General features: G+C 53.2%; 1 protein-coding gene and 2 long non-coding RNA genes across 4 annotated transcripts; 1 reads left to right on the forward strand and 2 right to left on the reverse strand.

Annotated features, from left to right (window-relative positions):
* The first annotated feature begins 5672 nt into the window (after positions 1-5672).
* LOC108507453 lies at positions 5673-9549 on the forward strand. The gene is made up of 3 exons (XR_001878143.1): positions 5673-5766; positions 7217-7267; positions 9539-9549. It is a non-coding gene; the product is annotated as an uncharacterized LOC108507453 (long non-coding RNA).
* Positions 9550-15545: 5996 nt separating this feature from the next.
* P2RY1 (purinergic receptor P2Y1) lies at positions 15546-18421 on the reverse strand. The gene has a single exon (XM_017835464.1). It carries the CDS (start codon positions 18392-18394, stop codon positions 17303-17305), a length of 1092 nt encoding a protein of 363 aa, XP_017690953.1. The 5' UTR covers positions 18395-18421; the 3' UTR covers positions 15546-17302.
* A 1597-nt stretch (positions 18422-20018) lies between these two features.
* Positions 20019-25263, reverse strand: LOC108507473. 2 transcript variants are annotated; one of them, XR_001878154.1, is made up of 4 exons: positions 25127-25263; positions 22389-22471; positions 22160-22292; positions 20019-21364 (listed from the first exon to the last, which is right to left on the reverse strand). It is a non-coding gene; the product is annotated as an uncharacterized LOC108507473 (long non-coding RNA). The 2 variants fall into 2 exon arrangements; XR_001878155.1 differs by having other exon boundaries at positions 22389-22474.
* Positions 25264-25631: the final 368 nt, after the last annotated feature.

The following is a 25631-nucleotide window of genomic DNA, read 5'->3' on the forward strand; positions in this document are numbered from 1 at the left end:
CAACCTGTGCCAGGGCCTTCCCACCCTCCCAGCCAAGAATTCCTTCCCAATATCCCATCTAACCCTGCCTCTGTCCATGGGAAGCCATTCCCCCTTGTCCTGTCACTCCAGGCCCTTGCCCAAAGTCCCTCTGCAGCTCTCTTGGAGTCTCTTTAGACACTGGAAGGGGCTCTGGGGTCTCCCTGGCACCTCCTTTTCTCCCGATACCTCCCGCCCCGGGTGGGCTCGGGCAGGGCAGGGTCGTGCTCTGACCGGACCCATCGCACTGTCCCCAGCCCCCCGTCCCTGTCCCGCCGCTCAAGGGGCCCCCACGAGCACCCCCTCCACGAGCATCCCCGAACCCGTGCGATTCCTCCCCCTCCTCGCCCATCGCCGCCGTTTCCTTCCATTGATTTCGGCCGGGAAGGAAATTCCAGACGCCGCGGGCGCCACCTGGTGCTGCCGGGGCCGGGCACGGGCCGGGGCGGTGGCGGTGCCACACGCCCGTTCGGGGGGATAAATTCCAGGCAAAAGTGACTCCCTGTTCCCCCGGGCCACCTCCACGTGTCCCACGGGGATCTGTCGCACGGGGCGGGAGCAGCCGGAACTCCAAAAGTTTGGAGTTCCCTCCCAGTCCCGCTGCCGATGGCTTTTAACTCCTTCACGCTGAGAATTTCCCCATAACCGTCAGGAAGCTGGCCAGGCAAGAGCGCTGTTTGCTGCTGCTCTGCCCTGGGATGCTGCCGTGAGCAGTGTCCTGCAGGAGTGCCTGGCCCCGGGGCTGGGGTGACACTGGGGACACTGTTCCAGCCATGGATCCACAGCCATGGGCACCGTGAGCCCTGTCCTGACCCTGAGACCCCCCTGGGATCTGTAGGGGTGTCCTGGCTCCAAGGAGAGGGAAATGTGAGTGAGGGTAGGGTTAGATGGGATACTGGGAAGAAATTCTTCCCTGTGAAGGCAGTGAGGCCCTGGCACAGGTTGCCCAGAGAAGCTTTGGCTGCCCCATCCCTGGAAGTGTCCAAGGCCAGGCTGGATGGGGCTGTGAGGAGCTGCTGACCCCCTGTGCAGGACCTTGCTGGGCTCCAGCCCCTATGAGGGGCCACTGGCTGCCCTCTGGAGAGGGTTTTGGGTTCAGTGGTGGGGGACAAAGGCTTTGCCTGTTTAGTGCTGTGGAAATGCGTGAATTGTTTGGCAAACCCTCTGCAGAGCTGGGCTGGGCTGTGTGAGCAGCAGGCAGAGCTGTGGGTCCCTGGGGGATCCAGTGGGACCTGCATGATGCCCCTCAGCCATCTGGCAGCCCCTCCCGGGGGGTCAGGGACGGACGAGGGGCAGCAGAAACAGGGGGACACGGCTGCCAGCACAGCACTGAACCCCCACACCCCGCAAATGCAAAGGGCTTTACAGACCCACCCAGAGCAGCAACCCCTGCAGACCCACCCACACCAGCACCCCCTGCAGACCCACCCACACCAGCATCCCTTGCAGACCCACCCACACCAGCACCCCCTGCAGACCCACCCGCAGCAGCACCCCCTGCACGGCCCGTGACTGCCCACATGGAGACAGGCATCCCTCCAGAGCTGACCTGCAAGGGATCCAACACAGCTCCCATCCCTGTGCGCCCCTGAGCAGGGCCCCTGCTCTCACACGTCTGCCCAGGCTGTGCCAAGCAGCAGTTGGGCTGTGGGGTGGGTTTGATGCCATGTCTCCAGCCCAGTTCCCGTGTGTGCAGCTCCCGGAGCCCGGCCCGGCTGCCGTGGCACTTGGCCAAACCTTACTCACCACACCGTATGAGACTTTTATATTTAGCCAGTGCAGAGACAATATCTCCGACTTAAAAATAGGTATAAATGAGCTTGCAGCTCTCACTGACGGCACTGGAGTGCTGCAGAGAGGCTGTGGCATGGTCAGCCGCGGGGCAGGGTGGTGTCAGAGCAGTGCCACCACCGCGGGACGGTGCCACCACCAAGGCCAGAGCCACCTCTGCCCTCGCACACCTGGGCTGGTGCTGAGCCTTCCTGGGTGCTGAGGCCGCGGCTCTGCCCAGCGCTGGCCCCGAAGGGTCTCTGCTGGGAGTGTAACCCCAGGTCTCCATGTCCTCCCTGCCCGGCTCCCGCAGCCCGGTGCACCCGCGGGAGCTGTGCCGAGCTGTCACCATGGAGATGCCGGCGGCTCCAGGTCCATCCTTCGGGGGAAATGCAGAGGAAGAGAGAGGCTGCTTTGCAGCAAAATTATTAGCAGTAATCTTAATTTTTATTTAAGTGATTATTTTCAGTCATCCCCCTCTTGTTCCTCATAGATACTGGTGCATATCTGCCCAGTGCTGGGCTGACGTGGGTCTGTTGGAACCACCTGCTCTGCCTACACATGGGATATCTGACTCCTGGGATTCTGAGGGGTACGAGAGTGCAAGTGGCACTTGAAAAATACCTGTTGTTCCCACAAACCCCTCACTGCAATGGGACAGGTCAGCTTTAGAAGGCACAGCCTGTCAGAAGCAGCAGGCCCAGCTGATGCCAGGGGCCTGTGTGTGATGGGCAGAGGCAGCAGGCACTCACAGTACTTGAGACACTGGGAGCCAATGGATGCATCACCATTCCTACAGGCAGTAAACCCCCTCGGTGCTAAATGTGCTTTGTAGTGCACTTGTAAATTGACCTGTAGTGTGTTTGTAAATGGAGCTGTGATACATTATTTAGAAGCTCACATCATAAGACCATCATTCTTTCAGTGGGATTAGGAAATTGCTAAGCTCAGAAGGAGCAACACATCATCTTTCCAAAAATAAAGCACCTCATGATTTTAGTGTGAGTTCTCGTTACTGATACACGTGAACAGCCCGTGATGGCAGAGCCTCTCCCCTCCCCAGAGTTCTCAGAGCCTGTGCCATTTACCTGCTCCATCCCAAAGGATTCACATCGGATCGCTGTTTGCTGAGCGCTGCTGGAGCTCTAATTTACATTTCCCAAATATCACGACTCCTTTCTCAGCCCCGTTCCACCCACCTCGCTTTGCTCAGCCCTGAGCTGTGGTGCTCAGCCTGAGCTGTGGTGCTCAGCCTGCCGCGTGTGGTGCAGGTTCTGTGCTCACTGTGCCAGGAACGTACAAGTGCATTTAATTGTGTCGCTCGTGGTTTCTCAGACACACCTTTCGTGTCCCTTCCCTTTCTGTCAGGTTGTGTTATCCCCAACTCTCCCAAGGGTTTCTCTCCTTTGCTGCTGTGGGAGCTGGTGCCACAGTCCCTGCCAGGTCTCACAGCTCCAAGCCCTTCTCCCATACTGAGCTCTGCTGACTCGAGTGGGAGGAGAGCAGAGGTCAGAAATGGGAATGCTTGGGAAGAGCTGGGAGCCAGCACCAACACCCGTCCCGTCCTGGCCAGTGCAGGGGGCTGCTCCTGGCACATGAAGTCCAGCATCAAGGTTTGATTCCAGCCCATGAGTTTTCCTCTCAGAGCTGCTGCTTCTCATGGAGTCCAGCTGGAGGCTGGCAAAATCCTGGAGGTTTCTAAGCAGGAGAGATTCAAAACCTTCAGTTGTGCTTAGTGGGACTTGCCTAAACCAGCAGTGGGTTTGTGTCTGGGGAGGTGACACAGAAGTGGTTTGACGCCTCCTTACCTCAGCCCCTTACAGCTTTGACAGATTTTCCCTGAGTTTTTACAAATAGCAAGCCCAGGACACACAGTAGCTGTAAGGAGCTGGGAGAGGATGGACTCCAGCAGCAAATCTCCCCTAATGGTTTCAGCTCCTCTGGGAAGAGGGATTCTTCTCCTGAATGCACTTGGCAAAGAAGCTTTGCTAAGATATAGAATTAAGCTACTTTTTTCCTTTTTAAATGGTACTAATCAGCTTAACACCGTGAAAGACACCGTGGAGAAGTTGCTTTGTAATTTCAGAAAACCCTGGAATCCTGACCTCACTGTGGAATTACCCTGGGGTGCCCTGTCTCCAAATCTGTGCATTGGCAGCGGGAGGAGAGGGGAAAGAGGTGGAGAGGGACACATCTTCTACCCTGATCTCTGCTGGACATTCCCTAGGTGAGGATCCCGATGGACCCAATGCCCCTGGGATGGACACAGGGACCCCAAGGCAGCACCCAACGCCCCGGGGTGCTCCCCCCAGCACTGGGGGAGTCAGTCAGAGCTGAGCTCTGTGCCCACGGCCAAGGGAAATATTTCACTGCTGGGTTTGGGGTTTCTCCAGAACAGGTTTTATGGTAAAGACACGGCAGTGCCAAACGGGACATATCCTGGTCCTGCTCTGGTGGATTCCAGTATAATCAGATAATCTGTTTCATCCAGGAAAAGTCTGTCCATGGTAATTCTGTCCCGGAGCACGGACACGAGGCTCTGCACGCTCCCAGTCCCTGCCCCGGAGCACAGAGTGGGTTCTGTCCCTCAGTTGCAGCACCTCTCTGGGAACAGCCCATGCACTGCTCTGCTCTCACACCATCCTGTGGGGCAGCAGCTCCTTGGTGGCTGGTGGGGAAAAAACCTCCCTGAAACTTAAATAAAGCCGCGGATAAATATGGATGTAGCAATGGAGCAGCACCCGCCCCCCACCCGCGCGCCGCTCCAGCCCTTCCATGCGCATTCCTGGATCCCGGAGTATTTATAACCTGGCCGTGTGTGTCTCTAGCACAGCACGGGGTCGGTGCCAGCCCCTCCCTGGCAGCAGGTCGGGGGGCAGCGAGGCTCGGGACCGGCCCCGGGCTCTGCCCAGGTCGGCAGGGGCGGCTCTGGAACAGCCCGCGGGACCCGCAGCCCAGCCGGGAGCAGCTCCCCCCCAGGTGGGAAATCACACCCAGGAAAAGTGACCCCCTTCAAGAGTCTGGGAAGGACGAGGGGTTAGGAGGGGGCTCAGAGCAGCTGTTTTGTGTTGGATGCCAAACCCCAGGCAGAGCCCAGATGAAGCAGCTCAGAGATGTGTGGAAGGGAAGGGAGACAAAAAAACAAGTGAGGAAAAAACCCAGAGGTACTCCTGCTTCCTTAGGAGGTTGCAAATGTGGTCTTTGGAGGCCCAGGGATGCTGATTAACTTGCACAGGCAGACATAGACCCTGACATCAATTAAATACTGCTGATGAGGTGAGGTCAACAGTAATTATAACCTGCTCATATCTTCACACATTAGAGACATGTTTAATCTTTTTATTGAAAAGCTTTTTACTGAAATTATGGAGTATGATAATTTCCTACAGTGTCCTGTTTCCTGTTAAGTAAATGGAAAGGCAGTGGATTGCACTTCATCAGCTCTGCCTCAGTCAAGTTCCTGCTGAAGAAATACCTTTAGGGCTTGTTTGGTGGTTTGTTTTATTACAAAAAAAGAGAAAAGAGAAAAAAAGCCTTTTAAGTGGCTTTGAAAAGGGAGATCACAGTTATATCAGCATTTACACACCCTTTATAATATAAGCCTCAGAGTCAATGACCATGACCGTGGGACAGCCATACTTTTGTGTTTTCCAGGGAAATCCCTCTTCTGCCTGTTTCTGGTTTTGCTCGATGCTCGCTGAGCTCCCAGAGGCACCAGGTTCTGCCGGAGCACCGCGCTGGTGGCGGGAATGGGAATGCCAGGTTGGTTCAGGAGGAACGTCATGTTTTGGAGCTGCAGAGGGAGCTCTGGCGGGAATGGTAATGCCAGGTTGGTTCAGAAGGAACGTCATGTTTTGGAGCTGCAGAGGGAGCTCTGGCTTCCACCTGCACACACTGTGCCTCGTGAGTGTCATACAAGGCAGCTTTGGGTCGGGGGCTGCCCAGGTCTGTAGAGCTCTTCCACCCAGCACAAGCCCAGTAAGGAAAATCGTGTTTTTTACTGGCTGGGGACACACTGCCCATGGCAGAGCAACCCGGGACCACAGGGGGGATGGCAGCACCACGTGTGCCAGCCTCCTGCCGGCCATTCCCAACCAGTGGCCACGCTGAAGGTGTTCACCCAACTTTGTAAGGTACCTGTGAAACCTCACTCGCCTCAACCCAGATGGTTCAGAGAGAGCAGCACAGCCTGGTATTGCCCTGGAGCAGTGACAGCAGCAGGGCTAGGGAGGAGGTTTGGGAGGTAGGCTGGGAACAGGGAGTGCTGGAGAGGGGGTGTCTGCTGGTTCATGCCTGGCTGCCCAAGCTGGACGTGCATCCAGGAGAGACAACACGGCTCCTCCATCACACTGCCCATTGGGAACCGGCTGGGAAGCGGCTGGGAAGTGGCTGGAGAGCGGCTGCAGCCCCTGCCAGCATGGCCTGGAATCGCTGTGAGCTCAGCACTGAGGGGGATTGTGTGGAACCAGAAGCAATGGAGGGGGAAGGGCCCACAGGCAGCGCCAGGTGCCAGCCAGGCACAGCCTCTGTCAGGGCGTGCCAGCAGTTCTCACCTCCCCTCCTGAGCTCCTCTCTCTGCTCCTTTTGGAGAGGCTGTAAAGGGATTTGTCCAAAGCATCAGTTACCTCACGTAGTCTGTTGGCATCATCTTGAGCATCACTGCTCGTGCTGAGGGTGCAGGGAATCGGGCAGCTGTGCTGCTGTCTCAGGCTGCAGGAGCACAGCAGTGCTGCCTGGCCACATCAGGCCTTGTGGCACCATCCTGGAGCTGCTGGTCATGAGGCTGAGTCCTGCTCCCACCTGATGAACCTGCCCCGTCCTCCACCAGCTCTGTACCTGAGCTGGAGAGGCTGTGGCTCATCTACAAGTGGGCTGGAGCTTGTGGCCCCTCAGCATCCCTGGGATCCATGTGTTAGGATGGGTTAATGAGGGCTAATGGTCACTTGGCACTGAGACAAATGTATTAGATTTGTCAGGGAAAGTTTATATCCCAGTTAAGTGGCTTTTACAGAGAGCTGATGCAGTGGTTAGTGTTCCTGACTCAGTGCTTTGCTGCTCCACAGAATTTCCACGTGGTTTGGGGCATCCCCACCATTCCTCACCCCTTTGTGTCCTGGTGGCACCATTCCCTGGACCCAGGGGAGGGCTGGGGAGAAGCAGATCCTAAAGGCACTGAGGCTCAGATACAACGGTGACAGGAGGGATCGAAACACTTGTGGTGGCTTTGGTGACCCTTAGGAGGGGCTGGGAGTGCCCAGCCAGGCTCAGGGTGTCCTGCAGAGGAAAACAGCCACACCAGGGCCTTGGCCCCTCTCACAGGAGGTGTTGCCCACCAAAACACCTCATTTGGCTGGATAAACATGTGAACAGCTCTGTAGGTTTGGAGTTGATGAAAAGGAGCACCACACTCCAATCTCTTTCAAAACAGAGACCTTGGAAACCACTGGAGCCTGACACACCTCTCCAGGTGTTATATAAGGTAACTGTTCACAGCACGAGCTGGCAAATATCATATATGATAACTAATAATTACATGGCACTGAAATGTGACTCATTTCCAGTGATCCTGGGTGCGTGTTTATACCCTCACAAGCAGTACTGCCAAAGAGAGCAAAAGCCTCTCGAGGAGTCCCAGCCTGGGGGGTGTCCTGGGGCAGCTCCTGCAGGGGGTCACCCCTGGGGGGGGTCAGCCCAGTCCTGCCCAGTGTCCTGGGGGATTTCTGGGGGGCACAGCCCAGTTTAGCACCAGCATCCCAGGGGATTTCTGGGGGAACAGCCCAGTTCAACCACAGCATCCTCAGAGATTTCTGTGTATGCACAACCTGCTTCAGCCTGGTGTTCTGGGGGTTTTTGGGAATGCACAGTCCAGTTCAGCCCAGTGTTCTGGAGGATTTTTGGGAATGCACAGTCCAGTTCAGCCCAGTGTTCTGGGGGATTTCTGGGAATGCACAGCCCAGTTCAGCCCCACCATCTGATGCAGAGCACCCCAGGGCAGCTGACTGGGTCTGCAACCTGCCCGAGCCCCCTCAGCTGCCAGGTCCATGTGTTGGTGCTGTGGGAGGAGTGTAGCTGTGGCTGCTTCTGGGAGCATCCTGGCTCCAAAATCCATCTGGGAACCCCCACGCCCCAGCAAGGCTCCTCGGGGCAGCCTCTGTCCCTGCTCTGTGACCTGTTTAGCTGCAGATATTAAATCTGGCATTTAATTACAGGTGGTGCTGGCAGTGGGGTTAGTCAGAGCGCAGTGGTTAAGCCCAGGGTTTGTGCTCTCTGGCTGCATCAGGCAGGACCTGTGGCATGGCCAGGGCTGGTTGCTCACAGTGACATCCAGCAGCATTTCACAATGTACAGATTATTCCTGGTGTTTGCTGGATAGACCCTGCCACGAATTAATTAGAGTTTATCTTAGTCTAAGAGGGAAATTCCTGTTTGCTCTTTTAAACAATTCAGCCTGAGAGGCAAAGTGAGCCCAGAATGCAGCCCCTCAACTCTTGGTGTCGGCTCCTCTGTCTCCTCCTGGGGATTTCCCACTAGTGTGAACTTACTGGAGCTTCTAGATCTCTTCCTGAATCTTACGGGCACGGGGGCTTCAGGGCCAATTACTGGGCAAGTGACAAAAGCCCCATTTGTGCACTGTCAGGGCACTGTGTTTTCCACCTCCCCATCCTTTGCAGCAAAGTATCAGGAATTTGTATGATTTACAAGTGGATCTTAGTGTTTTAGGGACACATGCACATGCACATAGTCACCCCCCCTCCCTTAGATCCATCTGTGTGTAGCTGATGGTGTATTTTTAGATGTGGTGTAAATTGATCCTGTTCCTGAGCTCTGGTCAGTGTGAATTGATTAAGAAAAGGAACAACTGAAAGCTTATGTTTCTGTACATTCTACACAGAGGATTAATTTCCAAAGGCTTACTTTGGAGTCCCCTCCTGGACTGAGGGTACAAACAGGTGAAGAGCTGGTGCCACCTGCCCTGCTGGCTGTGCTGCACCTCCTGCTCCCGTGGCTTTAGGAGTCGTTCTGGGCTGACCTGCACCCCGGAGCCCTGAGCTGCCACAGGCCTCCTCTCTATTTTGGGTGCAGGTAACTATACTTAGGGCTGAGTCACCCCTTCCAGTATCAGTTACAGGAGAGCTTAAATGAGCAGAGTCAGTGGCCAAACCCGCTGGCGAAGGATCGGGGCCACGACGCCAACCTGGAGCCTCTCTGGCCGCGTCGGCAGCCACGGATGCGTCGGGCAGGTGACAGTGGGGGACCAGCTCTGTCCCTTCCCCTGGCTGAGCCCAGTGAAGGGCCGTGGGGTGAATTCCAACCAGCAGCTGGGAATGGTGAGGTGGGTGCTGTGGCTGTGCTGGCTCCGTCCCCACTGTGAGCAGGGCACCCATGAGCCCCTATGGAGGTTTTAAAGGCAGCATCCCTCTATGGAGCCATCCCTTGAGGGCACCATGGCCTGGGGTGCTGCAGACAGCTGCTACCCAAAAATTCAGGTCTGCTTCCTTGTGTACATCCATTAAGGGCAACTGCTTATACAGCCATTTACTGGGGGATGGGAATCACTGAGACTCACTGGGATTCACTGGGACTCACTGGTGTTTAACCTCTCCTGGTTTTAGCAGCCTGCTGATCCTGGAGCCAAAGCAGCTCTCAGAACACTCAGGAACATGCCCAAGGGGCCATGGCAGTGCTGGATCCTGCTGGTGTGACACCAGCCCTGCCAGCACACAGCACTGAGAAATGTTTTCCTTTGCAGATTTATCCCTGAGCAGAAAAGGAAGGGTAGAGAACATTTTCATTGAATCGCAGCCAAACAGGCAAGTCAGCTCCTCCATCTGCTCCCAGGGAGGGTTTGGCTGTTGATTTGCCTCTGTGGGTCTCTCTGGATCTGTTTGCTCTCTGGACCTGTCCATGAGACACCTGTGGGTCAGGTTTCTTCTGATTTTTGCCGTGCTCTGTTGTCACTGCCAAGTGACTTTTTGCCCAGAGCCTGAAGGAGACAAAATAACTCAGGACCAAAGGAACACCTTGGTGGAAAGTGGTTCTGATGGCAGCAAGAGCCAGCTTGTAAACCCAGAGCTTTACTCTACTTCAGTAATACCTGAATATTGGCATAACTTTTTAAAAAAGCATTTAACATTAGAAACTTTATTTTTAGTGTGTAAATGTCAAGGTGAACGACAGCTTTTCAATCTTTCTCTGGCTCCTCCTGCTCTGTGCCCAAAGCTCCTGTCCCCCTCCATCACCCCTCTGTGGGGCTGGGAGCCCCCTCCGTGAGGAGGAGGAGGATACTGCATCCAGCAGGGCTGGGAGGTGATTGGGTGAGGGGCGATGGGATGGGAGTGTGATGGAGTGATGGGATAGAGGATGATGGGGGGTGATCAGGGTGAGGAGATTGGGGGTGTTTGGGCTGCTGCAGGACTGAGATGGGCAAGGGGAGGAAGCAGCCCTCTCCCAGCTCTCTCCCTTCTCCAAAGGACTTTGTTTTAAAACAAGTAGTCTTTTAAAAATCTAGGGCAAGTCAGCCTCCTGCCAAAATTAGTCTTTGTGCAAGAGCATGAGAAGGAATTTTAATGGGTAGCTGGTATGTGGGGATGAGGGGAATGACTGCTTTTACTATCTAAATGCTGTTTAAATAAGGCTGTAACATCAAACAGCTTTGCCACGCTCGCAGCTCTGTTTTACAGGAAGCATCACTGTCGCTGCTCACAAATACACAAGAATGTTAAACAACAACTTTTTATTTGTGCCAAACGTGTCCTGACACATCGCTGAGGGGGAGGAGAGCAGGAGAGCTCCAGCGCCAGGGACCTGCTTCCCTCTGGCCTGGCTGCTGTCCCCGCTCTGGGAACTGCTACAGACCCCAAGGATTTGCCCAACTGCAGCTTAGGGGAGCAGGGAGAGGTGAAACCCATATGAGTCCTGGGGTCCTGTATGGAGCCTGCAGTCAGGAGGGGGATAGGGACAGGGATGGGCCAGTGATATCAAACAGATAAATAATTTCTCCTCTATAATGCAAAGTTTATTTATCTTCCATGTATGGCTGAACTTCTCTGCTGTTTGTTCTGTACTGAGGGTATTAAAACTCAGTCATCTGCAAAGAATTAAACTACTGTGGACTCTTAAAAGTGCTCTTTAATTCCGGAATAAGATAATGTTTGGTACAAAAATTGTGTTATAACCCCCAAGAGGTTCTCCCAGCTGGGTCCCAGAGAGAGCAAACAAATCCTCATCCATTGGTACCAGAGCTGTGGCCCAAGCCTTTGGCCCTTCCATTTGGGATGTTTGGCTTCGTGCAGGACCATCCCTTCCCCTCCTCTGTCAGTCCGTTCTGTCAGTTTGGGTGGTACCAAGGGCGGGGTACCCGCCCACCTCTGCCAGCTGTCCCACACCCACCCTCCTCCCCATGTTGTCTGGCCCCAGCTCCCTCCCCAGCCTGGCCACCGCCTCCCTGGCTGGGTCAGTTCTCAGCCACTGCCTTGGAGAAAAATCAGCTCCCTACAAGAGGCTGTTATCAGCAGTGGAAGGAGATGCATTTGTGACCAACCAGCCTGGCTTTCACAGAGAAATCCCTGTCAGTGGGCACGTGCTGCCCACAGGGCAGAGGGTGCCTGCAACCCACCAGGAACCAACCCGGCCTCGGACCCTTCCAGGGATGGGGCAGCCACGGCTTCTCTGGGCAACCTGTGCCAGGGTTTTACCAGGCTCATTGTGAAAATTAGGACCTGGCTTTGGTTAAGAACCAAACCGGAGCTGAGGCACTCAGCCTGCTGGGGAAGGTCTGTGGGAGCAGCAGGGCTCCTGCCCATGGGTTTCAGTCCATCCCAGGTCACTGCCCCTGGCTCAAGGAGGAGTGTGCAGGGCAGCTGCTGGTGCTGCTGCCTGGCAGAGCCATGAACTGAATGGAGAAGACTTCTATGAATTATTAACACAAACAACTCTGCCGTGCCTTGGATGGAGGGGAATGCCAGGAAGGGTAAATGCTGTTCCCAGCACTTGAAATGAGTGGATCTTCTGGTGTTTACTCAGGGACATGAGGTGCTTCCACAGGCAGGCAGCATTCACTTAGGACCCTGGGAATGGGTTTCCTGGTGGGAGTCCCTGCCCGGTTCTCAGCTGGGATGTCTGGCGAGTGCCAGGGCTGCAAGACATGTTGCTGGTGGCTGTGGTGGGTGTGGGTCTCTGCCACCTCACAGAGGGGTGACACCACTCCCCAAGGAGCCCTGTGTTGGTGTGTGTGCCCCAGGGGATATAAATACACCCAACACTTCACTGTCCTCTTGGTGCCTCACACAGAGGCACTGCTGGTGCTGGTGACACCCACACTCAGCTGCCTGGGAACAGTGCAGCCTCCGGGTATTCACACTCCTGCCCGCACCACGGCTCAGCTCAGCGGTTCCAAGCAGCTCTGGGCCTCTCCTGCCTCAGTCCTGGCCAGGTTCAGCCCTGTGGGAATGCCAGCATGGGCAGCAGGGCTGGGACCTCTCCAAGTCCAGTGGAGCTGGACACCAGCCGTCCCCATGGCTGCTGGTGGTGGTTTGGGGTAAACCCCACAGAATGTGTCCCTTCTGCCAGTGCCCTCCAGGCACTGCCCTGATCCCAGCCCAGCCTGAGCTCAGCCCAATCTGCACAGCAACGTTCCTGGCATCTCCCTCCCACTCCCATCAGAGCCAGAGCCTGGTGCTGGCAGCAGAAACCTGAGCTGCACAGTCTGAAACCCCCCATTTATTTAATTATTTATCTGTTCTGCCCGTTTCCTCTCGCCACAGGCTGGTCTTTGTTTTTCTAATGCTGTAAAATAATGTTTAGAAACAAACACCCCCTGGGTTGGTGCACTGCCTCACCCCTGCCAGGGTCACAGCACCCCGTGTGTGCCTGCTCCGGCCACGCTTAAATGAAGCCATTGTGGTGACTGGCCAAAGGCTGGACTCGATGATCTTGGAGGTCTTTTCCAACCCAAATGATCCTGTGACTCTGTGAAACCAGAGGGAAATGCACAGTCAGCACAGGTATTAAATCTGGTGTTCACACACTGCCTGTGTCTGCTCATGGCAAACACAACCAGCCAGAGCAGAGCCCTGCAAACCCCAGGACCTGCCTGACTGTGCATTTGAAGACTTCTGTGCTGAGGGGGGAAGAGGCTGCCGGGTCTCAGTGGGCAGGCATTCTCAGTTGGGAAAGGGAATTTTGGAAATGCTCGGAACAGCATGATTTGTTGAAAACGTAATTCATTTAATGGTAAGAAAATATCATTTCAATGAAAGGGATATTACAGCAAAGCTGAAACACTTGCATGAAGGGCAAAGATAAACCAAGAGGAAAAAAAATAAAAAGGAAGTTAAATAAATCTTAAAATAAACCAGGTGAAATCAATTAAATACTGATAGGTTATATTCCCTGTGTCTGCTGTTGGCACTCCAGAATTGCTCTGAGACCCCACAGACCTCCTTCATCCTTTAAGATGAAGCATTGCTCATTTATTCACTTATTTTTATTCTCAGTTGATCCACCTGGTTCCTCTCAAGGTTTTAAATTTTATTTACACACATTTGGTTTCAGTATTTTGCAAACCATTTATGATCTATTTCTAAGACATATTGCTGCCTGAAGCATCACCTGGAAATGTGAATTAAGCACAATAACACAAAAGGCAGAAGAAACGTTTCATAATGCCATTGGGGCGGCTCCAAACGAGTTGCTAGGTGAGGTGCTGTTGTGCCAGCAGCGCTGGGGCTGCAGTTCTGCTGCCACTAAAAATAGTTGCAACTTCAAAACCAGTGCATGTACATGCAACCAGCCTCGTGCTCTATTAAAATCTTAACAAAACCTTTTTGTTCACTAAAATCATAGACAAATAAGAGGATTAGCAGTTCTTTTGTCTCCTGGCACCCCGGGGTCGGTGTGTTTAAGTCCACAGCCCTGACTTTCCAGGTAGGACTCTCCTGGTGGCGGTGGAGAAGAACAGCCCCTCTCCATCACATCACAGAAGCAGGATGAAAACAAAAAATCCACGGTGCTGTGCTATGAAAATGTACAAGCTGACAGCAGCTCACCTGTAGGTTTCATACTGATTTCATGCTGTGTTAAAGATATGTAAGAGACACTGGGCACAAATGAAAAAAATCATTAACCCTCTGAGCTTCAGGAAGCAAATACAGCTCATGAATGAGAACTGGTGTCGGCGTGGGGCCCTGCAGAGTGCTTTGGCTAAAGTTAAGCTCTGAATAATTATTACTTCAAACTTCGTGGTGTCTCCAGTGAATGACTGGTAGTTATTAGAAGATTCCCAAACATACCCAGGGGAAAAGTAGGTTACATGCATGACCACAAAATCAGAACACGTTTAATCTCATTTGCCAGTCGAAGGCTGTACGGTTTGAGGGAAGGTGGAATTTTCAGGTGGTCACAGTAGTGAGGTGATGAGCTGAGTCCTGTTCCTGGTAATCACAGCCCATGGTCATCCTAAAGGCTGGAGTGGCAGTTGCATTCCCTTTGCACATTGGATGGATCAGAAACTCCAGCTGATCAGGGAAAGGTCTCTGACTACACCCATCTCCAGGGTTTACGGATAAACACAGGGATTCCCTTGGGCCCCTAAGGCTGGTGGACTGTCTTCCACAAATACATTTTAGAAAGGAACAGTCTAACAACAGACTTGCCAAGTTCCCCAGGAGCTCATGGCTCTGCTTGGGTGCCCGATCCCCCCCAGCTGACCAGCATCCTCTAAGAGGGACACCCAACACACATGGTTCTGTTGTTCCAGCAGGCGTGGGAGGAGACAGGAATTTGGTGGGGTTTTGCAGTGGCTCTGACTACCTTATGCCAAACAGAGCAATGCCTCTAGACCAGAGCTCTACAGGAGGCTGGGAGGCTCAGCTCCATGTTCCAGCAGGATTCAGCAGTGGCTGTGACATCTCAGCAGGTACAGCTGGGAGTCACAGGGCACAGGAGCTGAGAGATGGAAAATCAGCCCCATGTTAAAGGTGTTTAATGACCCTGCTCAGTGTGTGCTGGGAGGCTCCCGAGTGTGTCCACGTGGGAAGCTGTGAGTGCTGCCTCCTGCCACGGCTGCTCGGCATGAAAGGGACCTTCATCCAACAAATTGTCCCAACAGACCTCAGTGATGACCTGGTGAATCACCCCAACTGCACCATCCCTTGGCCAGGCAGGGAGCACTGGAACGGCTCCAGCAGGCTGCCCAGGGAGCACAGACCCAGCAGGCTGCAGGTAAGGTGGCCCAACAGGGTCCCCAGGGTGGATCTCCCTGCTCCATCCACACGTGGGGCTCTCCTGCCACGTGTCCAGCCACCTGGGATCTTTTTGCAGGCATGAATTAGTGGGACTAACTGAAACCAACCACAAAACACTGGGAAATGAACAGGATTTTCAACCCAGAGAAGCAGATTCAGAGAATATCCTATTTTTATGCTCCCTCTCCGTGTAATTCATCTGCCATTCCAAACAAGATGTGCCTCAGCTGAATGAAGCCTCAAATAATCACATAATAGGAGAAGTCATTTATTGTGAATCAGGCTCTTTCTGTGGTATATAAATAGTCTGTGCTGTTCCATGGGCTTTGTCAGTCAGGATTAATTAGCAATTGACCCTTGGCTGGGATTTTTTCACTACCTCTACATTTTTCATAGGACTGAATGAGCTCTCCACGTTGCTTTAAGAGGTTTGCTAAGCTGGAGTTTCATTTACCTCTAGGCTATACATCAGTAGTTTAATTTATCACTAGGTTACATATCACCAGCGAATAGTCAGGGTGGAATCAAGTTTATTATAAAGATGTTCTGTTAAAAGACACATTATTAATACAGTGATTGAAACATGCTCTTCAATTTTCCATTAATGCCCAATTCTGAACATGACCACGGAGAACCACACTTTACATACTTTACATTTAGCATTCTAATAAATAAGTTCAATAAATAGGGATTCTGCAGATGAAGCCGTACTTGTGAACAGAAGCTGCTTTACAATGTTGTCAAAAAATAACTAGAGCTACTCTCGTTTGTTACCAACCACTGGAAACTGGTAAGTAAAATATAAGTATTTTACTCTTACTATGAAGACTGGAGGAACAAATCACCCTTAGGATTACATAGAACCTTATTTCGTACACTAAATTCATAATTCAGAGCATGCTTTCATAATGCTTTCAGCACAAAATATTTTCAAATACATTTATTAAAAACATGAGAAACAAGTGAGACTGCCCATGTAAGATTTCGTCTGTGCCTGATCACTAGCTCTTATGTTACACAATATTGCAGTTTGGCTAATTTTGGATGAACTATTCCACATTTGGAGAAGATCTACAATAAAGGGCTGGATTTAGTCCTTAGGATATTGCAACATGTTAATACAGTAATTTATTCGCCAAAGTACAAAAAACTCATTCCCTCCCCCAATTACTGTTATATATATATATATATATAATATATATATATTCCATTTATATAATCCATTTTAATCATTATATTTCTCGGGAAACAACTCTTGTGTTGTCTGTACAGACTGCAGGAACAGAACCATTCTCGTACCAAAGGCAGGTAACTCGAGCACCTGTCCTGTGCTGGCCTGGCAGGGTCAGGCATTTCCAGCACAGCCACTTCTCCCTGCACAGAGCTCTGCAGGGCTCCGGTGCCACGGCAGGATGCTGGCAGCCCCTGGGCCGGGCAGGCAGGATGCTGGCAGCCCCTGGGCCAGGCTCACCCCGCGCTCCCCGGCCAGCCCAGTCCGTGCCCCTCCGGCCGCCCTGGCACAGAGCAGGGTGGGACCCTGGGCTCAGGGCTGGGGCACCTCCACACACCTCTGCTCACCAACACACAGCCCTGCGGGGGGCCCATCTGCCAGCGCCCCAGGGACCACCTCACCCGCCAGCCCTCGGCCTCTAAAGGGGTCCAGACTTGTCGTGAACAACCATCGCGATCCAAAAGCACAACCATGCACACACCAGTAAGCCTACCTTTAGTAAAACACCGGCACTGAAAGAGGACTGAACCATAAATGCCACCAAACTACCAAATAATTATCAGCACTAGAAATAATAAAACTGTAAATGATAACTGTATCGTGACTCTCATTTAAATCCTTGTGTACAACAGCAAAAGGCTGTGACTGAGCCTCAGAAGACAAGATACTGCTCTTATTTTTATTTCCTATTTTTAAAGACAGGCTGACTGAGAACATTTTTGAACGTGGGAGACTAAGTCATTAAACTAGAAGCACTTGGATTGCTTTCCTCCTTTAGGGGATTTACTTCATTTTACTTTATCTGACACAAGTCAGAAAGAAATGAGACTATTGAAGGAAAGCTGAATTTTGACACGTTATTTTCCATTAGAATCCTTCCACTGACTTTGTTAAGCTTTTTCTAAGATCAGAAAATGAGGCTTTACCTAAAAGGAATTTGAGACTGGTAGATTTTCCTCACACACTTGTAGCCCTACAGTCTCCTATTGCCTCAAAGCGGAGGATTTTTTCAAACTGCTCCCAAATCTTCCACATTTGTTCACAAACTGGTATCTCCATTCTGTTTATACTCTGCTAAAATATTGAGAGTCATTTCCTCGCTTTTGGACTGCACGTTGTGTTCGCTCCTTCTGGACGATTTCCTGGTGGCCCTGGAAAGCCGCCTTCGGAAGGTGTCACCTGCCAGGAAGTAAAGGATGGGGTCGACGCAGCTGTTGAGGCTGGCCAGGCCCCTCGTCACTTGGTAAGTGGCATAAACCTTATCATTGAAGGCACACATGTCTGGAGTCTGAAAATCCACCCTGGCCCTTAGATTTAAGGTCTTCATCACGTGGAAGGGAAGATAGGACACGGCAAAGACCGTCAACACGATAATAACCAGGTAAATAGACTTTCTCCTGAGAGGAGAATTGTCCAAATCTTTGTAAATCAAAGCTTTCACGATGAGCCCATAGCAACCAAGAATCACTATGAAGGGGATGCAGAACATCAGCACTGTGGTGCACATGCTGTAAATGAAGTAACTTCGCAGGTAATCGTCAGCCGTTGTGTCATAGCACGTTATGGTTTTATTTTTCCTTATCCCCGTTCCAGAGTAGAAGAGTATTGGAGAAATGGCGGCCACCACAAGGACCCAGACCAGGCTGCTGATGTACATGGCGTTCTTCTTCTTCAGCCTCCCCAGGGACTTCAGGGGGTGCACCACTCCTGTGTACCTGTGCACGCTTATGCAGGTCAGGAACAGAATACTGCCGTACAGGTTCACGTGGAAGATGAACCTCTGCAGCTTGCACATGATATCTCCGAAGATCCAGTCTGTTTTGTTGAAGTAGTAAAAGATGAGGGCGGGCAGAGTCAAGACATACAAGAAATCGGCTAATGCCAAGTTGAACATGTAAACCGAGATGCCGCTCCAAGGCCTCATGTGGAAGACAAACATCCAGATGGCCACACTGTTGCCCAAAAACCCAGTGATGAAGACCAGAATGTAGACGGTGGGCAGGTAATAGAACTGGAAGCCAGTTTTGGTCAGAGAACACTTGGTGGTGACGTTTCCCACAGACCAGCCGCTGCTGGATAACAGGTTGGGTTCAGTTCCATTCAGAGCAGCAGAGAGAAGGACTTCGGTCATGATCCTTCCCCCAGAGTCACATAGGTCTGAGGCAAACCAACGAAGTCTCTACAGGCATCTAAAACGCATCCAAAAAAAAAGAGAGAGCAAAGGAAACCTCGCTGGAAGGTGAGCCCTGCCCTGATTTTCCTCGGAGGTTTCCAAGCGGCAGTGCCTGGCGGAGCGTCCCCCCGCAGCTCCCGGACCCGCCGGCAGCCAGGGGACATCTCTGCGATCAGGAAGGGCCCCGCTCCGCTCCCCGCCCCGGGGCACCGCGCACGCCACCGCGGACCGGGGACAGGGACAGGGCGGGCGGGGCGGCGGGAGCGGAGCGGCCGGGCTACGGCAACGAGAGCGGCGGGGGCCAGCGGGGCCGATCGGAGCCAGCGGGGCCGATCGGGGGCAGCGGAGCGGCCGCTCCTCCCGCGCCCCTCGGCGAGCGCCGCCGCCCCGCCCGCCCCCGCGGCTGCCGCCCCGTCCCGCCGCCCGCCCGCCGCCGCTCCCCGCGGTCCCGCCGGCTCCCTCCGCCCGGCCCCGCTCCCCTCCGCCCGCCCGGCTCCCCCAGGTCACCTCCGCCCTCCCGGCCCCTCTCCCCGCATCGCCCCCGGCCGTCGCCGCCGCCGCGCCCCAGCCCGGCTGCAGGAGCGCCGGGGCCGCCCCACCTGCCTCCCGCGGCGCCTTCCTCCTCCTCCTCCTGCTCCCGCTCCCGCTCCCGCTCCTGCTCTCAGCCCGCGCTCGCCGCTCCGCGCCGCCGGCAGCGCCCGCCCGCGGGGGGCGGCGTCCCGCCCGCGGCTGCCCCGGCGCCCATGGCCGGGCAGGGCCGGGGGCAGCGGCTCCGGGGGCAGCGGCTCCGGGGTCCCTCCACAGCGGGAGCACGGCCGCAACCCCGCACCGGGCACGGCCGCCGGCCCCGGGCGGACTGAGCGCGGGCGGGACGAGGCGGTGGCTCGGCCCCGGGGCGCGCCCGCCCCCCGCACCGCCCCCGCACGGGCGGCGCTGCCGCTCCCCCCCGCGGCACCGGGACCGGGGCTGTCACCGGGCACTGCCTCTGCTCCGGGGACACCGCCGGGGCTGCGGGACAGGGGCTGTCACCGGGCGCTGCCCCTGCTCCGGGGACGCTCGCCACCTCGGGGTCCCCGCCCGGTCACCCGCGATGCAGAGCTCGGAGGACACTGGCGCTGGGGCGGAGGAGGCGGCAGTGGAACCCACGCGGTGCAGCGGGTGTGGAGCCACGGGCGAGGCCGGTGCCCCGGGCACAGTCACCCTCCTCTGATGTGTCACCGCACAGCCCGAGCAGGAGGGTAGCCAGCGCTGGCCAGAGGGCAGAGTCACCTCGGCCCTCGCAGCGATGGGGCAGGGTCCCCTGAGCCCTCACAGTGATGGGGCAGGGGGACACCAGACCAGGGCTAAGACCCCTCTGTCCCTCGTCTTCCCTGGAGCTCCAGTGGGTGCCGTGGGTGCTGCTCGTGAGCTGCTGCGAATGGTGAAACAGCCCTTCCCTGATTTTGCTTTCGCTCAACCCTTTGAAATCTGCTCTGCAACCCAGTTTAAGCGACACGAACATGTTAATTGCTGTAAATGGAACAGCTGAGCAGAAATATGCTCTACTGACCTCTAATTAAGCGCTATACATTTGGCACTTGAGTCAGAATACGGTTATTATTTATTGTCTTAGCAAAACACAATCTGCTGGTTTCAGCCATTTCTTCCTCGTTCCCATTTTCGCTAAGTGTGGTGGGTGAGACATGAGCCAGTCAGAGCTGCTCTCAGCTCAAAGCTGTGTTCTAGACAGAGCGTTATTAGTCCTTCATGAATATGTATTCATTTCTCAAACTTTTGAGTCTGTTTAAATTATAAAACTTCTTTGCTGGGAAAGCTTAATTGGGAAATCAGCTGCATATTGTACCCCTGTGGGAATATGCAAGTGGCTGCAGATGGAGTCGCTGGCCTGGCTTTGCTTTTGGGGCAACTTACACAGGCTGAAGCTTCAAAGCAACAGCTTCAATTCTGCAGATATAGTGCCTTTTCTTGATGTTTTATACTCATCCACTAACTGCTTGTTCACTACTTTAAGATCCTTTTTAATTTAAATACAAATCAAATATGAAGAGAAAGGAAAGTGAAAAAGAAGACAAGAAGAGCAACACCTGTAAAATCTGTGTTGTAGAGCAAGCCTGGTTTGCAGAACTATTCTGTGGTGCCCTCTAGGATTTGAGAGCACTGGAAAAATCAATCCTGAGTCTTGGCAATCCCAGGAGAGCAAACATCCAACCCACAAACCAGACACACAGCAAATGCAGTACAATCATATCGAGCCTACCGTGCTGCTTTAGGGGAAAGCCATCTTGCTCCTTGGAGAATCGGCTGAATGACCCAAAGCAGAGTTTATTTCAATAAAAGACTTGGATTGTTGCGTAAAATAATAAAAAGAATACCCAAAGCAACGCTATTAGTAGAGGAGAAGCCTTTTAGTTTCTCCCTCCCTTTGTAATTGCCATTTCATTAGGGACATTCACAGTCCCACTGCTTACTGAAGCTTCTTGTGGCAGCTTCCTTGAGTTTCCTGTCTTGAGCAAATTTTGAGTCATGGCAAAGCCACAGCGATAGCATCAGTAAATATGCACTGTGAACTCCAGCCTGTTTCCCTCGGTTACCTAAGCAGCACCATAAATCCAAACCTGGAGACAGAAGGCTGGAGCAGCAGTTCCAAGAGCACACAGCTGCAGGGGAAGGAGGCATTCCTGGGATTTGTGCTGGTGCTGGAGCCAGGCTGAGGTGCAGCAGGGCCGGGCTCTGGGGACCCTGCCAGCCCTGCCAGAGCACAGCTGGGAGCAGGAGCTGGCAGGAGGATGGTCTGTGTGTGGGGGGCTTGCCAGAGCTCCCATGGCCATGTTCACATCAACCTCAGGGTAACACTGACAGGATGGAGAGACACCCCCTCATGAGGCCGTGGCTGCATACAGAAGTGACACCTTGACTGGCAGAGGGTTCCTGTGGGACCAATATATGAGAATGAATACAAAAGTGCAGCCCTGAGTAGAAGAACTGGCACCCAGAAACCCCTTGTGTGCCCATCCCACAGCACGGGCATCAAGTGAGGAGGGGACTCTGCCCCTCTGCTCCACTGTGGTGAGACCTCACCTGCATTCCTTTGGACCTGCCAAGGACATCACCAGACCTGTGTATCCTGCCCTGTTCAGGCAGCCCACACCTCAGCACGGCCCTTCCGAGCCCGCCGGCTCCGGGGATGGAATTCTCACATCCCGGGTATAACAGTTTGCACATTCTGGCTGCAGTGCTTCAGCTGTGAAAGGTCCAAACACTTCCACGAGTAAAGAACGAGGCAGATTTTTCGCAGCCACGCTGTTCCATGCCTTTATCCACAGCCAGCAAACGAGTGCCTTCCTGCTTGCCATGCCGAGCTGTTCTTATTTTGGAGCACAACATGAAGCATGTTGCATTAGCACCTTTCCCTCCATCACTCCAGCATATGCCTGGAGCTGACTTGGTTTCTGTTTGGTAGAGCTGGAGCTGAATTCCTTCCAGCTCAGCTTCTTAATGTACTTCCTGCAAAATATGAGATTTTATACCACTGATTTCCATTAAACTGAAAGTTTTGGTCCGTTAACAGCTGATTTAACCCAAATGGATGATATACCCCTAATGAGGAGTGAAAGCCTGTTGGAGCACAAATGGAAATTCCCAGTCAGTCCAATTAGTGCTGAGCTATCACAGTGTGGGGGAGTGCAAAGGGAACGGGCTGGCCATGAATCCAGCTGTTTCTACCTGTTGGTGTTGGTTTTCAGGAAGATCAAGATGCAGATGGTAGTATTTCAAAGTGTGCAGGTATGAACAAGGGATCTGAACCAGGTGCAGGCTGAGAGCTGGTGGAAAGGACCCCAAATGATCATCGCAATACCTGCTCATAGAGAGGGAAAGGATATACATATATACATACATACATATATAAATACATATATTATACACAGAGTGTACATGGCATGCTGCATCTCACCTGGGAGTGTTGCTGGAAGGGGCTGGTGAGCACAGAGCCTGGAAGCTGAGCTGCTCTCAGCTCCCCACCACAGGACATCTCACCTGCTGAAAAAAATGCCTGTTTCACATTTTACTTGAATTGACTTGTGACCTACCTATTTGCTCCTGGAGAGCTTCATTCCCCTTCACCTTAGGAAACACTCCAGGTCAAACAATGCTTTACTACACTATGTTTTCTTTTTCAGGTCTCTGAAGCTTCATTGCTTCCTTTTCACGTGTCAGAAGACAGAGTCTCTTCCCCTTATACACCCTGCAGGCTTTCCACAGGGAGCCTGAAATACAATTTATTTTATTGTAAAATACTACTGCCTGTAGTGTTTAAAATACTTTACAATATTCCCTTTACAACGCGATGTTCTGGTTTCCCCTCGTGAAGGGTGGGTTTGTGGTGGACAGTTCTGCCCAGCCCCAGGTCCCTGTGGCACAGGGCATCGCGGTCGCTGCTCTGGTGCAGAAAGGGGTTCATGTCCCCTGGGCCCCAGGAGGAGGGGAGAGGGCAGAGGGCCATGGGGAGCAGGGACTGACCCCAGTGTGCATCTTCCCCGCCACGGCCCCGCGGTGAGCCTGGCACGGCGTGGATCCTCCCACCGCGGAGCCACGGCCGCCTCTGTTTGCCTTTCCTGGGAAAGCAACCGGGGAAATGGCAGCTCAGGTGTTGATAAGAACCAAGAGACGTGTCCGCGGCAGATACGGGAGCAGGTCTGAGCCCAGCTCCCAGCCCGCACCCGGGACCTGCCAGCGGGACACGAACCCGGGGTACCGAGGGCAGAACGTGCTCACTCTCTGCAACCTCCTGTGGGGAGGGTGCGGCCACGTGGGAGTCGGTCTCTTCTCCCAGGTAACAAGCAACACGAGGTTTAGGTTGGATATTGGGAAAATTTCTTCACTTGAGGGTTGTCCAGGCCTGGCACAGACTGCCCAGGGCATCGGTGGAGTCCCCGTCCCTGGAGGGATCTAAAAGCCGTGTGGATGTGGCACTTGAGGACATGGATTAGTGGCAGCCTTGGCAGTGCTGGGGAACGGTTGGACTTAACGGTCTTAGAGGGCTTTTCCAGCCTAAATGATTCTGTGATTCTGAGATTCTACGATTCAAACCATTCTATGATGGTGTTTCTGTCCTGCGCTTGCTGTCCTTGCAGAGGGGAAGCTGCTGTCCTTGGAGACTGTCAACCCACAATTTAGGGGGTGACAGAATCCTGCTGTGCTCCAGCCCTCTAGGAAACACCTCCCCCATGCGTGCTGTGGCCCAGGGAGCAGCTCCCTCCCCAAAAGCATGAGAGGAGCCGGCTCCTCTGCATTTTTAATGTCTGAGCTGACATTTTGCTGTCTTGAAAACAAAAGCTGTTCATGGGCTAATTAAATAGATCTCACACAGCATCATGTACACCCCAGGGAGCCAGAGAGTCCCAACAGGGAATGAACTTTGGGAGGCAGAATGGCACAGTATTGTACTGGCAAAAGATGATAATTCTATAATGAGTGGCTGATGTGGTGAGCGTCCAGCATGAGGACAGAGTGCTGGGTCTGTGTGCAATGGCAATCTCACACAGTCCCATAGGGGAATACTACACACCTTTTCTTCTCCCTCTTGGCCTTATTAATATTATAAACCAACAAGATAATGAAGCTGCTGCTCTGGAGTCCCTTCTGTCTTCCAGAATATGCAAATGGTTTATGATAGCGCTGCCGCCGCGACGCCCTGTGATACAGCACGGCAGTAATTGGAGTTAATGGGGGTGACTTATTAATCCTGGTAGAGCAACTACACTTCCAGAGTCCAAAGATAACGCAGGATCCTGGAAAACTTGTTCTAATTACAGCAGGGAGCAATCTTGCCTTCTTCCTATATTGCCATTTTAAACTGAAATTACTACTCAGAAAAGCTCTTTTGTTCAGCTCCCAGCCAAGAAAGGCAGTTCTGCTGGGGGGGTTGATAGTGAGTTCATACTCACATTATACAGTTTCCTCAAATGGCCAAGAAGACAAACAGACCGGAAACAGTGAAGATCGCGTACCAGGGGAGACAAAATTAAATATTTCAATTAAGAACTTGCTACCTAATGCATGAGGAGGATGAAAAGAATGGATGTGGAGCTGCCTCCGAGGTGCTGTGACCAAAGCTGTGACCCAGCTGGCAGGGCAGCCACTGGGGTGTCAGTGGGGTTCTGTGGGTGCCTGGTACCTCTTTTCAGTCCTGCAAGGCTCCTTGGGCTCCCCCAGAGCCGTTTGCACCCCCACATCCATGCTGCCCCTGGAGCAAAGCTGGATTTCCCCCCAAGGCCAAGCCCTACCTTTGGTTCTCACTGGTGCCAGCTTGCAAGGCGATGCCCTGTGCCAGTCCTGTACCTCTGCACAGTGGGTTGGGTTGGGTATTCTTGGCCAGGTCTCTGCCTGTTTCTCCATTATCTGGACAAAAGCCTGCAGTGGGAAGGTTGTTGTGTTTTCCCAGCCCAGCGAGGGCTGTGAAGAAGCTGGAGTTGGATGGAGCAGAGGCAGTCCATGCCCAGGGAGGTCCATGCTATCATTGGTACCAGCCCTGCTGCTGCTGGGAGTTTTTGGGTGGATTCAGGAGCATTGTGGGGCAATGGAGATGGGTGTGAGAGCCACATTTCCTCAGTGGCTCTTTGGAAGGTGGAAGTTTTGCTGAGTCCTCTCTCATCCCTCCTCCCCTCCCGGGCAGGTTTCACTCTGTCTCACCTCCCGTGGGAACACGTGGTCTGTGGGTACAGTCAGGCACCCACTCTGGCAGCAGGGATTTGGGCATCAGTGTTTAGTAGGAGCAAAGCCTCAGTTTTCTCTGGTTTGCAGCAGCAAACCCTGCTCTGAGGGCAGCAGTGCTGCCCCAGGCACCCACTGTCCAAGCCTGGAACAGAAGAACTCAAATGTGGCTCAGAAAATACCTGGCATTGCATCACCATCACCTCATAGCAGTAGCAAACATCATCTGCTGATGTTTAGCAAGCATTAGAAAATATGGTAATATTGATTCTCAATTAATTTTCCCTTTTGGTATTTCTTTATAGACTTGCTTAAACGCAAGCAAAATTGTTTCTTGACATTTTAATGTAGATTTGATCAGGTCATCTATTTGGTTGTTTTGTCACCCCCCAAAATCTCAGACAGCTAAAATCAGACACTGTTTCAGGTGCTAAACTTTCCGACTGTAAAGAAGATGTTAAAACTGATCTGGGAGAGTTTTTTT

This window comes from Lepidothrix coronata, unplaced genomic scaffold (assembly GCF_001604755.1).
Source record: "Lepidothrix coronata isolate B3197 unplaced genomic scaffold, Lepidothrix_coronata-1.0 Scaffold256, whole genome shotgun sequence".
Lineage (NCBI taxonomy): Eukaryota > Metazoa > Chordata > Aves > Passeriformes > Pipridae > Lepidothrix > Lepidothrix coronata.

Coding starts and splice junctions, on each gene's coding strand:
- P2RY1 (XM_017835464.1), bottom strand. CDS start 18,394: ATGACCGAAGTCCTTCTCTCTGCTGCTCTGAATGGAACTGAACCCAAC.